At 35.1% G+C, this 15,132-nt stretch overlaps 1 protein-coding gene across 2 annotated transcripts in view; it reads left to right on the top strand.

Moving 5' to 3' along the window:
- LOC136035703 (DNA polymerase zeta catalytic subunit-like) overlaps nucleotides 1-15,132 on the top strand; it is a 133,810-nt gene that overhangs the window by 117,599 nt on the left and 1,079 nt on the right. Inside the window, exons 19-20 of one of the 2 annotated variants that reach the window (XR_010619499.1) lie at nucleotides 4,372-4,436; nucleotides 12,950-13,130. Coding sequence is in view for 1 of the 2 variants with exons in the window: in XM_065717649.1 (XP_065573721.1) it covers nucleotides 4,372-4,436; nucleotides 12,946-13,130 (250 nt within the window). In the remaining variant the exon portion in view is untranslated. Of the gene's footprint in view, nucleotides 1-4,371; nucleotides 4,437-12,945; nucleotides 13,131-15,132 lie in introns of both variants that reach the window. The other variant, XM_065717649.1, reaches the window with a different exon arrangement.

Raw genomic sequence — 15,132 nt, forward strand, 5'->3', positions numbered from 1 at the left:
CTCTGATGATATCCCCCACAATAAGTGTTTTAAATACATACACCGCACCTCTACCACTGTGTCTTACTTCCACATCAGTTAGTGTAGGAGGGTTGGAGTGTGGAGTGAAATCACCCAAAATATTTGGCAATAGAGGGGGGATTGCAGGGTTTTCTTCTACCACAACACCACTATCAGCTGTTCCTGCTTCGCCATCAATGTGTGTAAGAGGGGAGGAGCACGGAGTGAAATTCTCCAGCTTATTAATAATTTTCTTGAGTGCTTCAAGAACTACGGGGTCAAACCAGTCATTGTCAATCTCTTGATCAATGGCCCCTGTATGAGCTGGGGTAATCTCCATTGAAAAATTGAGGTAGTCAAATTCGCCTCGCCAAAAATTTTTTCAAAATTTATCGATTTAATCGGAGTTGTTGTAATCAGAGGGCAAGTCGATATGGAGATTATCATGAACCCATTGGATGCTGTTGAAAGGAGCATATGCTGATGCTGCTATGCTGATGAGCAGATGCTGTTGAAAGGACCCCATATGGGTCCATAGATGGACCCATCTATGCTATAAGAATAAGAAGAATTCCAAATATGGAAAGCATACCAAAGAGAATTTAAACAAACTTACTTCTCGTGTTTCTTGTTGTTTGGGACTAGACTTCTCTAACTCCTTACCTAATGTATAATCTAAAGTCTTCATTTGAAGAGCATTTGTTGATTGCGGTATCTCCACACCACCAGTTGTTCTATATCTCTTTGCCGGTGATGGTGCTGCTGTTGCTGTGTCGGAGGTATCCTGGAATAAAGATATGAGAATTAAGTTAAAATAAAGATGGTCTATATCCTATAGTCTAAAAATTCACTAACTAGAAACTAAAAATTCATAAAATCGAGAAGGCAAACAAGTGTAGTATGTGTCAAAAAAGCTTTAACCGGCTAGGTTTTTTGTTATAGGTATACCCAATGTCATTTTAAGACATGAAAAGAATTTCAGAAATTTGCTATGTTAAAAAAACTTTGCCCAAAAATGGTGGGGGCATTTGGGGCGCTGTAGGGGACCTGGGGTACCCTTACGGATGCTCGCATGGGCCCTGTTATAACGTTAGTGTGGGATATAGTCATGGGATTTCTTAGTGAATAAATCTATACATCAAACAGAACACATTTCACATTTCCATAGATATGTATTTTGAATTTGTCAAACATATTGTCTGTTATTGTTTTACAAATTATCGAAACTTCAATATTAAGGTATTTCTTAAACGGTTTCTGCTCTGTAAACAAAATATAATTATCTCTTATTAGCTGTCAGAATAAAATTTAAAATTATAATCCTTGTATAGGTTATTTCGATTAGAGTTAACAGTGCACAGAGCAAACTGCGGAGAGACCTTAGTTTATGGATTTTTGTTGATCAATGAACTAGGATTGTGAATTTTTATACTTTGTGCTATTTAAAATTGGATTTTGTAGAAAAATATTTCATCCTTAGTGGAGAATCTAACGGAACGGTTTGTAAATACATTATCATAATAGAAAAGCTATGATAATTCTCCATTCTCCCTAGTTAACATGAAATAAGAATTTGAAAATACTTACATCTGAAGCAGAAGGCATATCTTGACTTCGTTTACTCATTATAATTCAAGTGCTAGACGAACACTGTTGATAATCCTGCATTCTCAATGCTCTTTTCAAACAGTTCGTCGTAACGAACTGTAGTAAGGAGCGACCCGGCTCAATAGTAACCGAAACTCTAAAAAATGGAATTTTGATACCAATAGTTACATCAAAAGAATCGCATTTTAATGCTGATTTTAAATATATAAGTTTCATCAAGATCAGTTATACCCATCAAAGGTTACGAGCCTGAGAATATTTGCCTCATTTTGGAATATAGGTGGAAACACCCCCTAAAATTCATACAGTCTTAACGAAAATCACACCATCAGATTCAGCGTATCGGAGAACCTTAATGTAGAAGTTTCAAGCTCATATCTATAAAAATATGGAATTTCGCATTTTTTGCCAGAAGACAGATCACGGATGCGTGTTTATTTGTTTGTTTTTTTGTTTTTTTGTTTTTTTTTCCAGGAATGACCATATCGACTGAGTGGTCCTAGAATGTTGCGAGAGGGCTCATTCAAACGAAAATTAAAAGTTCTAGTGCCCTTTTTAAGTGACCAAAAAAATTGGAGGGCACCTAGGCCCCCTCCCACGCTCAGTTTTTCCCAAAGTCACCGGATCAAAATTCTGAGATAGCCGTTTTATACACCATAGTCGAAAAACCCAATAACTATGTCCTTAGGGACGACTTACTCCCCCGCAGTCCCCGTGGGAGGGGCTACAAGTTACAAACTTTGACCTGTGTTTACATATAGTAATAGTTACTGGGCAGTGTACAGACGTTTTCAGGGGGATTTTTTTTAGGGGGGGGGAGAGTTGAGGAGGGGTTACATGGGAGGATATTTCCATGGAGAAACTTCTCATGGGGGTAGAGAATTTCAATGAAGGGGGGGCAGGTTTTTCTAGCATTTTCTAGCAATAAGTTCTAGTTGCCTTTTTAATTAACCAAAAAATCGGAGGGCAACTAGGCTTCCTCCCCCGCTCTTTTTTCTCAAAATCATTCGATCAATATTATGAGAAAGCCATTTAGAAAAAGAAAAAATGCAAATTCCGTGTTAATTATTCCTCTGCGGAGAGCCAAAATTTAATATTCATTGATTCAAAATCGTTCAGAAATTAGATTAAAAAAACACGTTGTTTTAGCTGAAAGTAAGGAGCGACATTAAAACTTAAAACGAACAGAAATTACTTCGTATATGAAAGGGGCTGCTTCCTCATCAACGCCCCGCTCTTTAGGCTAAAGTTTGACTCTTCTCTCATCTCTTCTTTTTAAAACAGTAAAAAACTGTGGACATCTGGATGGCTTAGACATTGTTTCACAGATCCCGACCTTGTTGAAAATCAACTAGTCGAGATAGATTCGGATACATTCGTATAATTTGCTCTTTGCTTAAACAGCAAAAATCCAAAACGAAAGTGCAGCATTGAAATCCGTCCATGTGAATCATCTTTCGATGTTTTATAATATTATTAAATATTGATTCGGTACACTTAGCCAAGTCGATCACTTATTCCCCTTTGCTGATGCTGTCTGCAAATTTTTTAATGAATCTCAGAAAATTTGACTTCTCGGTAACTTCCCTAGTAAGCTACCTAACCACTGAAGTTCTCACCTTTGCTTGAATTCTAAAAAGTCAGAACAACACTGTACGGATTGACATGCATGTGAAGTACTTGCAAGATTTTATAATATGACGACAATTTGACCCAGTACGCATGGCCAAGCCGGTCGCTTATTCACCTCCCATGATACTGTCAGCGACGTTTCGAATGAATCTTAAAAATGTCGACTTTGCGGTCCCTCCCTCAGCATACTACTTAACTACGGAAGTTGTCAATCTGAGGTGGTCAGTCATACATCAATCAATCAAAATTTATTTAAGTTTTGGCTCGTTTCTACTGTTCGTTAGCTCAACAGCTGTGCTACTTTGCAGTAGCACATACAGTAGCTTATACACAAATGAGTACAAAATAAGACATCAGACAATGAAATTGAGATGGAGAAGGGAAAATGCAGACATATATTTACTTATTTATAAACACAAAATGAAAGTTATGCCTAGGCAAGAGATAGAAAATTACAGGAGAAATAAAATGGCAAAGAATGGAATAAAAAAGAAGGAATATAACCAAAAACAGCAAGCAGTGAAGTTGACATGGAGAAGAGAGAATAATGGCATATTCTTACTTATTACTAAACACCGCATCAAACAGATGCATCGTATGTTTCATCATATGTTGGAACACATCATATATTTCACCTTTTGTTTCATCATATATTTAATTACTTCATATATTTCATATATGTTATATCATACATCACATATCATGATTAATCACACATAATATGTTTAATCAAACCACGTATTTCATCATATGTTTATTCACAATAAATGTTTAATTACACCATATATTCCATCAAATCTTTAATAACATCATGTATTTCATAATGTCACATCACATGTTTTATGATATGTTTCATAACATCATATGGTTTATAATATGTTTTAACATATGCCACATCATATGTTTAAACAATTCATATATTTCATAACATGTTTAGTTACATCACATGTTTCATCATATGTCAAATCGTATGTTTAATGACACTTTGATCCTCTTGATCTACTTAAGCCCAGTAGGCTAACAATATAATAAGCTGATCTACAAAAGGCGAAGTCTAGTTCAGTTTTTATATCCTGTTTCATACTGCTCTCTTTTCCCGTGTAAAACCATTAAATTTTGTTTTGTTTATAGGTATGCATCCATGCAGCGACCGGTTTATTCTGTGCCTTATCATGTAATGGCGTCAAGCACATATGGTAAGCATATCTAATTTTTTGTCGACTCTTTGCTTTTAAGATTCATATAAACATACCTTGATGATGGTAAAAGGCGGCAGACCCCTCCTCCAACATCTTGCCCATGATTGGCTCAAGGTTATTTTTACCTTCGCCTGTGAAACCCTTTTTTGTCAATTTAATGAAACTTCGAGCGACAAATTTTATGAACCTAAAAAAAAAAAAAAAAAAAAACATTAGAGGTTTAGCGTCGATTTAGATTGAATTGAAAATTGAAACCACCAATGACTGTGCGGTATCTAATAGAAATTAAAAAGTTTTGTTCGAGTTCATCTAAATTTTAGTTTGAGGTATAGATAATTTTTTTTATCCAGTCTGAAATCTTAAGAATATGGCAAAAAAAAATTTATTAAGACCCGGGCTAAGTTGGAACACAGAATAGTTTTAAGAAAAGAAAATGCCCTTTCTGGAAAACGATTCCTTTTATCTTCTGTCCGATGTAAAGCAAAAGAAAAATAAAAGAGAAATTTGCAGATATGCAAGTATTACTAATATTCTCTGCTAATGATTACCTTGTATATTATGCTAGGTAATCCTAGGTGGCATTGGTTGTCCTTCTTACTTTTTTTTTCTCAGAGATAGGACTCAGTTCGTTTTATATTGATTTGTTATTCTCACTACTTCTTCTAATGTTATTTGACATCATACCAAATATACGGTTTAGTATTGTCCTTACTTAGTTTTTAGAACTTCTGTATTGTTTTTTTTCATATAATTTTTTTTTAATATTCAGCATTAAGTTTCAGCGTTATTCCAGTCAGTTCAATTCAATACAAGTTTCTATCCAGCATCAGTACCAAAAGGACTTAGTTGTGTAATTGCTGATGTGACAAAGAAATGTGGGAAGGTACTAACCTGTGATTATGCCTGTTGGTTAACCCGACTAACCTAACCTCTTAATGTTGGGTGCCTCTTAAGGCTTAACCCATGAAACCATTTAACAGACAATAAAAATAGGTAATAAATTCGAAAGGATATCACAATTTTAATAGAAAAAAAGCTTAAAAAAATATACTGTAGGATTGTCTGGATTGTCAAGCATTAAGGAAAACAGTCAAAAGAGCCGCGATCTCCAAAAGATCAGTAAAATATTATTTTGATAATTTATTTTCTCAACCATTTCAATTTAGTCCATGAAAGCATGTTTAGTTTATATTAAGTAATTTGTGTAGTTTTTTTTATCGCGAGTTTTTATTATGTTTTTTATTGTGAAGAAATTGTCGTAATGAATATTTTTGTTGTCGTAAATTATAAGCCATGAACATTTTTTGAGGGGATGCTAAAAGAGTTTCATTTAGTGTTCATGTGCTAATGAAATAATCTTTTTTTATTAATCTTTTTTTTTTTGTTTAAATGAAATAATCTTGAGTCTAGTGGCCTTTTTCCTTGATACTGAGGAACACGATAGGGCACACCCGTATTCCGGTACATGTTTATTGTGGTATAGGCTGCGGTTAAATAATTTTGCCCAAACGTTGACGAATGACAGACTGACGGCAATAAAACCACTAAGTAACTAAAAAACTTCAGAAAGAAACATCTGTAATATGCAATTTGTTAATGATGGACAATGTGAAAACATTGTTTGTAATCCCCCCTCCCACAGATTTAAGAAAACGTCTTTTTAGGCATATTCATTGAGAAATATCCTTTTTTTGTATTTTCATAGGGAAAAATCAAGAAAAGGGCAAATTGGCGCCTTTTCAACATCTTTGAGAAATTGTGGCACTAGAGAAGAGAAAGAAATTTGTCAGAACGGAAAGACGAAAATATGTATTTTTTTCTCAATTTCAGTGAAAAGAGGGTGGTCGACTTTTAGACCTATCTAAGGGGGTAAGGCGGAAATGGGGATACATGAAAGCATTATCAACCAGTTTAGTCGTAACAGGAGTGCCGGGGAGATGAGCCTGATACCTATGAGTTTTATAAACAGTTTCATTAGGGTATGGAGGTAACATAGATCGGCAGAGTTTTACATCCAAATTATTAATGATCAAGTTACTTTGCTTTTCGACTTTAGGGCGCACAGTTTGACGCCTTGATTCACAATGACTGATTCGCCATGTTATTTTAGTACTTTTGTTTATTTAATGAGACAGCGAATTCGGCCATTTGAGTTTGTGAGTAGTCGTTTTGAGAGAAATGATTGACTCGTTCAATGTATTTTTCCATAATCTAGGATGGCGTGGGGGGGGAATCTTGTTGCTGTTTATAATATTTAATCAAAGATACTAAAAATAAGGATTTATAATGAAAATACTAAGAACAATATTTTCAAAACATTGGGGAGGATCCCTTCCCCCCACTGACGCCAATGGATGTACTCAAACATATAGTTTTTGTTTCAGGCCATTTCTGGTTTTTAAAATAATAAATTTAGTTTATTAAAAAAAATGCGTAATTACAACAATACTCAGAAGCAACAGCTTGTAAGGGACTAAACAAAAAGACAAATTAGTTCAATTAAAATAAGAAGAAAATACCAAAGAGAGAAATAAATAAAAAAAAAGAGTTTAACTTACATGGGCTCAGAGACCAAAACTGCGCAAAACATCGAAAACGAATTACAACCACACCTTCGGATTTCGGATTTTGGATTCTTCCTTTCTTTTCTTTTTCGGATTCTCCGTTCTCGTTATAATTATCTAGCTGTTTGATTTTATTTTTCAGTTTTATTTTCTGCTCCACATATTTTCGTCAGAACTTGACAAAGTAAAAGTGTTTTGTAAGCTATTAGCGCAATATCGAAGACTTATCGTGGTAATTATGTAAAATAGAAATTTACTGCCTACTTATTAAGAAAATGAAACAATCGATTGCGACAAAGAAGTAAAAGAAAAAAAAGACATAAGACAAAAAAGACAAAAAGCAACCTGACATGCAACGCTAGAACAATATGAAAAAAAAATATAATATTGTAATTTACAACCCACTTCTTGGGAAAATAATGAAACAATGGACTGTATCGAAGAAGAAGAAAAAAAAGGCATAACAAAAAAAAAGACATAAGACAAAAAAGACAAAAAGCAACCTGACATGCAACGCTAGTTAAATATAAAAAAACAAGTTTTTTGAAATGAAAGTAAGGAGCGACATTAAAACTTAAAACGAACAGAAATTACTCCGTATATGAAAGGGGCTTTTCTTCCTCAACGCCTCCCTCTGTACGCTAAAGTTTGACTCTTTCTCTTAGCTCTACTTTTTTAAAAAGGAAAAAAACTTTAGCGTAATGAGCTAAAGTTGAGGAAGAAAAGCCCCTTTCATATACGGAGTAATTTCTGTTCGTTTTAAGTTTTAATGTCGCTCCTTACTTTCATTTGCAAAAACTTGTTTTTTTTTATTTAATTTCTGGACGTTTTTTAATTCATATATGTTTTGATCTTGGCTCTCCGCACATAAATAATTAAAACAAAATTTGCATATTAATTTTCTTTTTGGCTAAATGACTTTCTCAAAGTTTTAATCGGAAGATTTTGAGAAAAAAGGAGAGAGGGAGGAAGCTTAGCTGCCCTCTAATTTTCTGATCACTTAAAAAGGAAACTAGAACTTTTAATTGTTTTACAAACATTTTCATTAGTAAAAAATATACGTAATTTACGAATTAACTTACGTAACGAACTTCTATATTCGTATATTTTTATTGCGTATATGAGGGAGTTCACCCCTCGTCGATACCTCGCTCTTTACATTAAAGCTTACATTCTGTCCCAATTCCTTAAGAATGAACCCTTGAATCACAAAGGCCGTAGAATAAATAGTTGAAACTACTAAAAATACTTTCGCGTAAAGAGCGAGGTATTACGAGGAGGTAAACCCCTCATATGCGCAATAATTTCTTCTCGTTTTAAGTTTTAATGCTGCTCCTCACTTTCAGCAGAAAAAACTTCTCATATTTATATTTTCCTTGTTTTTTTTTAAATAATGCAAAAAAATCCTGCGTCCCCTTCATTGAAAGTCTCTTTCCCCTGAGAAGTTTTTCCATGGAAAGATCCTCCCGCGTAACCCCCCCAGCTCAACTCTCCCTCCCAAATCAAAACAAAATCCCCCTGAAAACGTCCGTACACTTCCCAGTAACCATTACTATATGTAAACACAGGTCAAAGTTTGTAACTTACAACCCCTCCCAGGGAGACTGCGGGGTAGTAAGTCGTCCCCAAAGACATAGTTATTATGTTTTTTCACTATGGTGAATAAAATGGCTATCTCAGAATTTTGATCCGGTGACTTTTGGGAAAAATGAGCGTGGGAGGGGGCCTAGGTGCCCTCCAATTTTTTGGTCACTTAAAAAGGGCACTAGAACTTTTAATTTCCGTTAGAATGAGCCCTCCCGCGACATTCTAGGACGACTGGGTCGATACAATCAACCCTGGGAAAAAAAAAATAAATAAATAAACACGCATCCGTGATTTGTCTTCTGGCACAAAATGCGAAATTCCACATTCTTGTAGATAGGAGCTTGAAACTTCTACAATAAGGTTCTCTTATACGCTGAATCTGATGGTGTGATTTTCGTTAAGATTGTATGACTTTTAAAATGCGATTTTTTTTATGTAGCTATTGGTATCAAAATTTCATTTTTTAGAGTTTTGGTTACTATCTCTAAAAAAGATAGTAGAACCAAGAGTGAGTGCAGCAGATACCCAGAAAAGTCATATCCTCACTCTGGGTCCACAAAACTTTTCGTCCTCATACTCTCTTGGTTCTGCTGCACTCACTCATAGTAGAGAAGAAAGAGACCTAGGCATCTTAGTGGATTCTGAACTGAACTTCAGTAGCCACTATGTAGCTGTCGTCAAGAAGGCTTCCAAAGTTGCTGGTATGATCAGAAGAAATTTCTCGTGCGAGGACGACAAAATGCTTGCTACGCTCTATAAGTCCCTTGTCCGCCCGATTCTTGAGTATGGACATTGTTCTACAAGACCAGACTACAACAAGGACATAGATGCTCTCGAAAATGTTCAGAGGAGGATAACTAAATTCTCTCCCAGGTTACGCTTCCTTCCCTACGAAGAGCGGCTTAGAAAGCTTGAAATCCCAACCCTCGCCTATAGATTCCATCGTGGTGATCTTATTGAAATGTACAAGCTCTGCAATGGAGCCTATGATAACGTACCAGCCCAGAGAATCGTGCAGTTCAATAAAAATCATCTCCGAGGCCCATGTCCTTTTACAAGGACATGGGCCGATGGACTTTCGGCAACCGAGTTGTTCAGCATTGGAACAACTTACCAGAAAGAGTAATCTGCTCCACAAACCTACGGACATTCAAGAAGGAAGTTGATGAATATTATTCAAGTGACATTTTCTCCTTATGCAAATTTAGAAGAAATGCAAATTAAGATTTTTGTTTTGTAGAGGCTTAACGGCCTGCCATCAAATTTGCGAATATATTTTTATATTTTTTCTTTTTTTTATATATTCAACCGGGTCGCTCCTTACTACAGTTCGTTACCACGAACTGTTTGATAAACATGTAAATGACATTGTGATTTCCAACTACAGTAAAAGAAAGAGAATAGTAGAAAATGAAAATGACTTAACATGCAAAGAGCTAGATAATTTTAGAAAATGGAAATGACTTAACATACAAAGAGCTAGATTATTTTAATAGAAAAATACAAAAAATATAGAAAAAATAGTGAAAAATAATAGTGAAAAATAGAAAAAATACAAAAAATACAAAAAAGATAGTGCTGCTTTCTTTACTGATATTTTAATGAATGTTAACTTGAATGAGATTCCATCCTTGCTTACCCTAGAATTATCTAGGGTTCGAGACTTCTAGACTTTCGTGACTCTAGACTTTAATAATTATCATTTTGCAATTTTCAGTGAAAACTTCCATTTGAATCTTCTTTGGAAAAACGAAAAGAAATACCCCCTAGATTAAAATAAAATAGACATTTGCCAAAAACCCCCTCTCTCCTTATAATACAGATATTTTCGTTAACTGGCTCCCCAAGAGAAGAAATTCCTATGCACAAAAATACGAAGATAAATAGAGGGGAGATGACTGGTTTTTAGACCAATACAAGAGCGCGAGGTGACTCTATAGAAATATTAAATTTGTTGCAAATACTGTTTTTTGGTAAAGATTGAGCCCTGCTGCCTACGATTTTTATAGAAAAAAATAAAACTTTGGAGACAATGCAAAAAAAAGTTCAGATTAGCAGAATTTTGCCACCTTAAAAAATCAGTAGGTGAATGACATTTTCCGGAAAAGAATTTACAGCTAAAATTAGGGTCAAAAACACAAGTGTCAAAAACACAGCCACACACTATACGGTGTTTTGACTTGAAGGTTTTTACTTAAAGGTCAAAACACATAATATGCATGCAGGATATCAAAGGGGCATATAAGTACTATCTTAAGAACAGATTATAGAGTATTAAGGTTACTAAGGCTAAGGATATGATGGTGAAAAGCATAGGGGAAATTGAGGGAGATTTGAATTAAATGGAAACCCAATATTTGTAAGAAGGTTGTTAAAAGGACATACCAGCAATGTTCTAGGAATGGATTTGATTATTGATTTGAAAATTACTGGGCATGTTGCGTAGGGATGCGGGACTAACCAAAAGGCAATCTTTGCATGTTACAAGTGTTACTTTTATTGCATTTAATACTATTACTACTGCCACAACTCTTAAAGCTAAGGGTATGAGAGTGAATCCTTCAGTGAGTGTTTAGAGAAACATTGGACTAAATCAAAACACACTCTCTGCATGTAGGTTATCAGCAGGGCGTATCAGCAATATCCCAGAAATTTTCCAGGGTAATTTGAAAATTTAAAGACATGTTAAAGAGATGTTCAACTAAAAAAAAAACGACACTATGTGCATGCTACTGCTACTACTGTGACTACTGCTAATAGCAGAACCGGATCTAATGGTGCTACATTGAAACTTTTAGGGAATGTTGAGGAGGATGTTGAATTAAATCAAACCACACTATGTCCATGCATGCTATTAAAAGGGCATAACAGTTATACCCCAGGAACAGCTTAGAGTATTGAGTTGGAATGGAACATGACGAGACGTGTGTTGAAGTAATAAAAACGAAATATATGCATACTACTACTAGTAGTAGTAGCAGCACAACTTCTGCTACTCCTATTAGTACCACTATTACTAAGGCTAATGGTTATAGTGTGGAAATTCGTGGGGCTGTTAAGGGGGATGTTGGGGTGAATCAAAGCACATTATGTGAAAGCAGGCTATAAAAAGGGCTTACCAGCAATATCTCACAAACTGTTAAATTATTAAGGTTAAACTCTACATTTTTATATTTTTTCTTTTTTAAATTTAATGGATCCAAAATTATTAAGACTTTCTGGGATAAATATCAGCATACATATTAAACTGTCAACTTAGATTCATTGTTTTTTTTTGTACTTTTGTGATTTTTTTCGATACTACGATCGAAAACACTTAGTTCAAAATAAAGATTGTTTTCAGTAAAGTACAAATTATGTTATGGTTTTCAGAAGGCACGGGAGGTGTCAGCCCCGCTCTTCTTAATGTCTGCCAATTTTGAGTTTGACTTGGCTATTTATTTTAATTTCCTTTTGTTTTGGGTTTCATTTGTTTATTGATCGTGGTTTATGGTGCTTTTAAACTTGGATAATTAATTTACGATGTTTTGTTTAGTGTTGCTCTTTAATTTTCTTTGAAGGACTTCCTTTGTGGAAAAAGTTTTTAACATTAATATTTAAAAAATAAGGACTGCTAAACAGTCTTGAATCAGATTGAAATTCCTCAGTGTCTACCTTATTTAGAATCACTTGTTATTTGCTAAATCTCCACAAACAATCGTTTGATCAATATTTTGAGCTAGTGACGCCTAGGAATTAGAGACCTACTGGAGTTTACTGTATCACATATCGGTTTTTTCTCAAGGGGCAGTCCACGAAGAGTTAAATAATTTTGGTAACAGAAGAAGCATTTTAAAAAAGAATACATTAAATTATTTCCTATTGTTTTCAACAAAAATATTTCTGAATGAGACGGTATCCTTGCCAATATCAAGTACCAAATAGCAAGTGAAAATAGCTCAAAACAATAATTTTGTCGGTAGAATTGCCATATGGAGGATGTATAAAGAAAAAGAAGACATTTCACAGCTACCCGCACAAAAATATAATTTTATGTATTTTTCAATAGGGGGGGGGGTGCTCAACACTTTCAATTTAAAGTTTTCAACTATGAAGATTCAAATGGTGTATTCTTCATTTCGATCCACCGCCATTTCCATGGACATCTATGGATTTTTTCTTCATGGAATCTCTCTTTCGTGGATCTCTTCCATGGAAGCTCTCTTTCAACTCTCAGAAATTTATTTTGGCAATAAACTTCTACTATTAAGATAAGCCTGTATAATTTGGACTTATTTCTTAGGTTTGCTTATATTTTCTTCATCTGTTTTGTAACTTTAGTATTATTCAAGTTTTTATATAATTTAATTTTTAAGGTAGTGAGGGACGATTTGGGGAATCGTCAATAGCGTCTTTTTTCAAATCTGTGCACTGTGTCGTTTGTGAAGGAACATCTCAAACAGCTATTTGTCCGAGCTGTCGTTGTCAGCCAGATGTTAGCGTTACAGCTCTAAATGCTCGAATAAGACACTTGGAGAAGAGATATTCAGACTTACTGAAGGTAAGGTTCATTCACAATGAGATATACCTTGCGCTTAAATTTGAGGTTTTGGCTAAAGCTACACCCTGGCACGTACGCAGGGGGGGGCCTTCGGGCCCGCTCCCCCCTCCGAAATTTTGTGAAATGTTGAATTTCTCCATGGCTTCTTGGGATTTCTGGCAAAAGTAGGACATTTATTAAGAATCTAGATACATATGTGAAGCCTTTTTTGAGGGACTTTACAGCATGCAATTATCCGGTCAAGTCACTGCCGAATTATTAACCCATTTTCTGTCAAATTTTTTACCCTCTTTGAAGTAATTCGCAATTGTACTGTTAGTTTTTTTTGTAAAGAGAGTTTGATTTCCACAGCAAAATAGAATTATCCGTGATATTACGGCGTTTATCCCCCCTTTTCAGGATAAAGTGCAGCTTTTAATGGATCAATTTTGGAAACAATCATTTTTCATTAAAATCTACGTTTTTGCAATAGAAGAACTACCCCCAAAAGCACCCATATTGCACTGTTAACCCTAAAATTTCCCTTTCAGTGGGATATAATAGATTAATCACTGGTTCTAAATCGCTATGAACATAACCTGAGCCTAAAACGTACTTTTGAGGCTTCAGTCTTCTTCCCCCTATTCGCTACAATACTACAGATTAAAGTTATTCTGTATTTTCCGATATACGTGCTTTTTGCACTACTAAATAAAAAAAGTGCTACTTTATATCTGCTGTTTCGAAAAAAAATTCCTGCGTACGTGCCTGGCTACACCTATTCCTAATAAGATTTAGTTCAACTCTAGAGCTAGTTTGAGCTTGCTATTAAGTCTTTTTATTGAAAATTAAGACTACTCTTAAAGACTCATTTGAAAATTTATTCTTACTTAAACTTTAACTCGCGCCCATCCTCATATGTTGGAGCTAGCACGTGAATGTGAAAATCAATTAAACACCACCTCTGTCGGAACCAGTGTCCGTCTGTAGTCTTATTTATATGGATATTGCATTCTTTTCCCTGTTCCTCACCTATTTAGGTCCTTTTTTGATTAGTTTAAATTCTTATTACGAAATTTTGCATTTCCCCCTAATTTACCGCCACAACCCCTTTCCAAAAAACTGGTCAGCCTCTATCCCCATAAAGATAGACCAGTGTATGGCTATGATTTACATTACAAAGGTATTTTGTTTTGCCTTTTTTGTGTGTGTTTGTGGGCTATTTCTTGCTTGGGGAGGTCCGTTTTTGAAAATGCTTTTTAAGATATATTGGAAAAATCGGCGTTCTTCCCTACCTTATTCTCAAAAATCCTCTCCCTGAAATTATCAATCAATCCCACTACTCCCTTATGGATGCAGTCTTTCTCTCATAATAGCCCTAGAAAGCGGGATTGAACCACACTTTTTGTACAGCCTATTATTTGTAATACGGTTAGTCAGCCGGGTACCCAAAACAATCCTTGGGCAATTTCTCTAGAAAATGCCTAGTAAATCTTCGTACGCTTTTCGCAGCGCCCATGCTTCAGAGCCATATTTGACCACTGACATCACTGTTGCTTCCAAAATTCTAATCCTGGTTTGTAGACTTGTCTTCCTATTCTTCCAAACTTTTTTGTAACTGTGAAAAAACAGCTGAGCCTTGGCTATCCTACTTTAACGTCTTCACTACTCCCACCGTCTTTACTAAGAATACTACCAAGGTAAGCGAAGCTGTCCACCTGATCAATCTTTTCGTCCCCCAACATCACATTTTCATTTTCACTTATTCATAGCCTTAGTGACTTTGTCTTCTTAATATTAATTTTGAACCTATTCTAGCACTCTGAACTCACAAAATCTATAAAAGTTCATTCATTTACTCACACTTTCATCTGGAATACTTAGATCATCAACATAATCAAAGTCCAAGAGAGGTTTTCCTCCCCATTTGATTCCGTGACTTCCATTGCCTCTCCTGTGCTCCTTGAGACAAAATCCATCCAAATGATTCGTACAGAACCCAGGTTAACTCCTGATTAAATAC

Source organism: Artemia franciscana, chromosome 14 (assembly GCF_032884065.1).
Source record: "Artemia franciscana chromosome 14, ASM3288406v1, whole genome shotgun sequence".
Lineage (NCBI taxonomy): Eukaryota > Metazoa > Arthropoda > Branchiopoda > Anostraca > Artemiidae > Artemia > Artemia franciscana.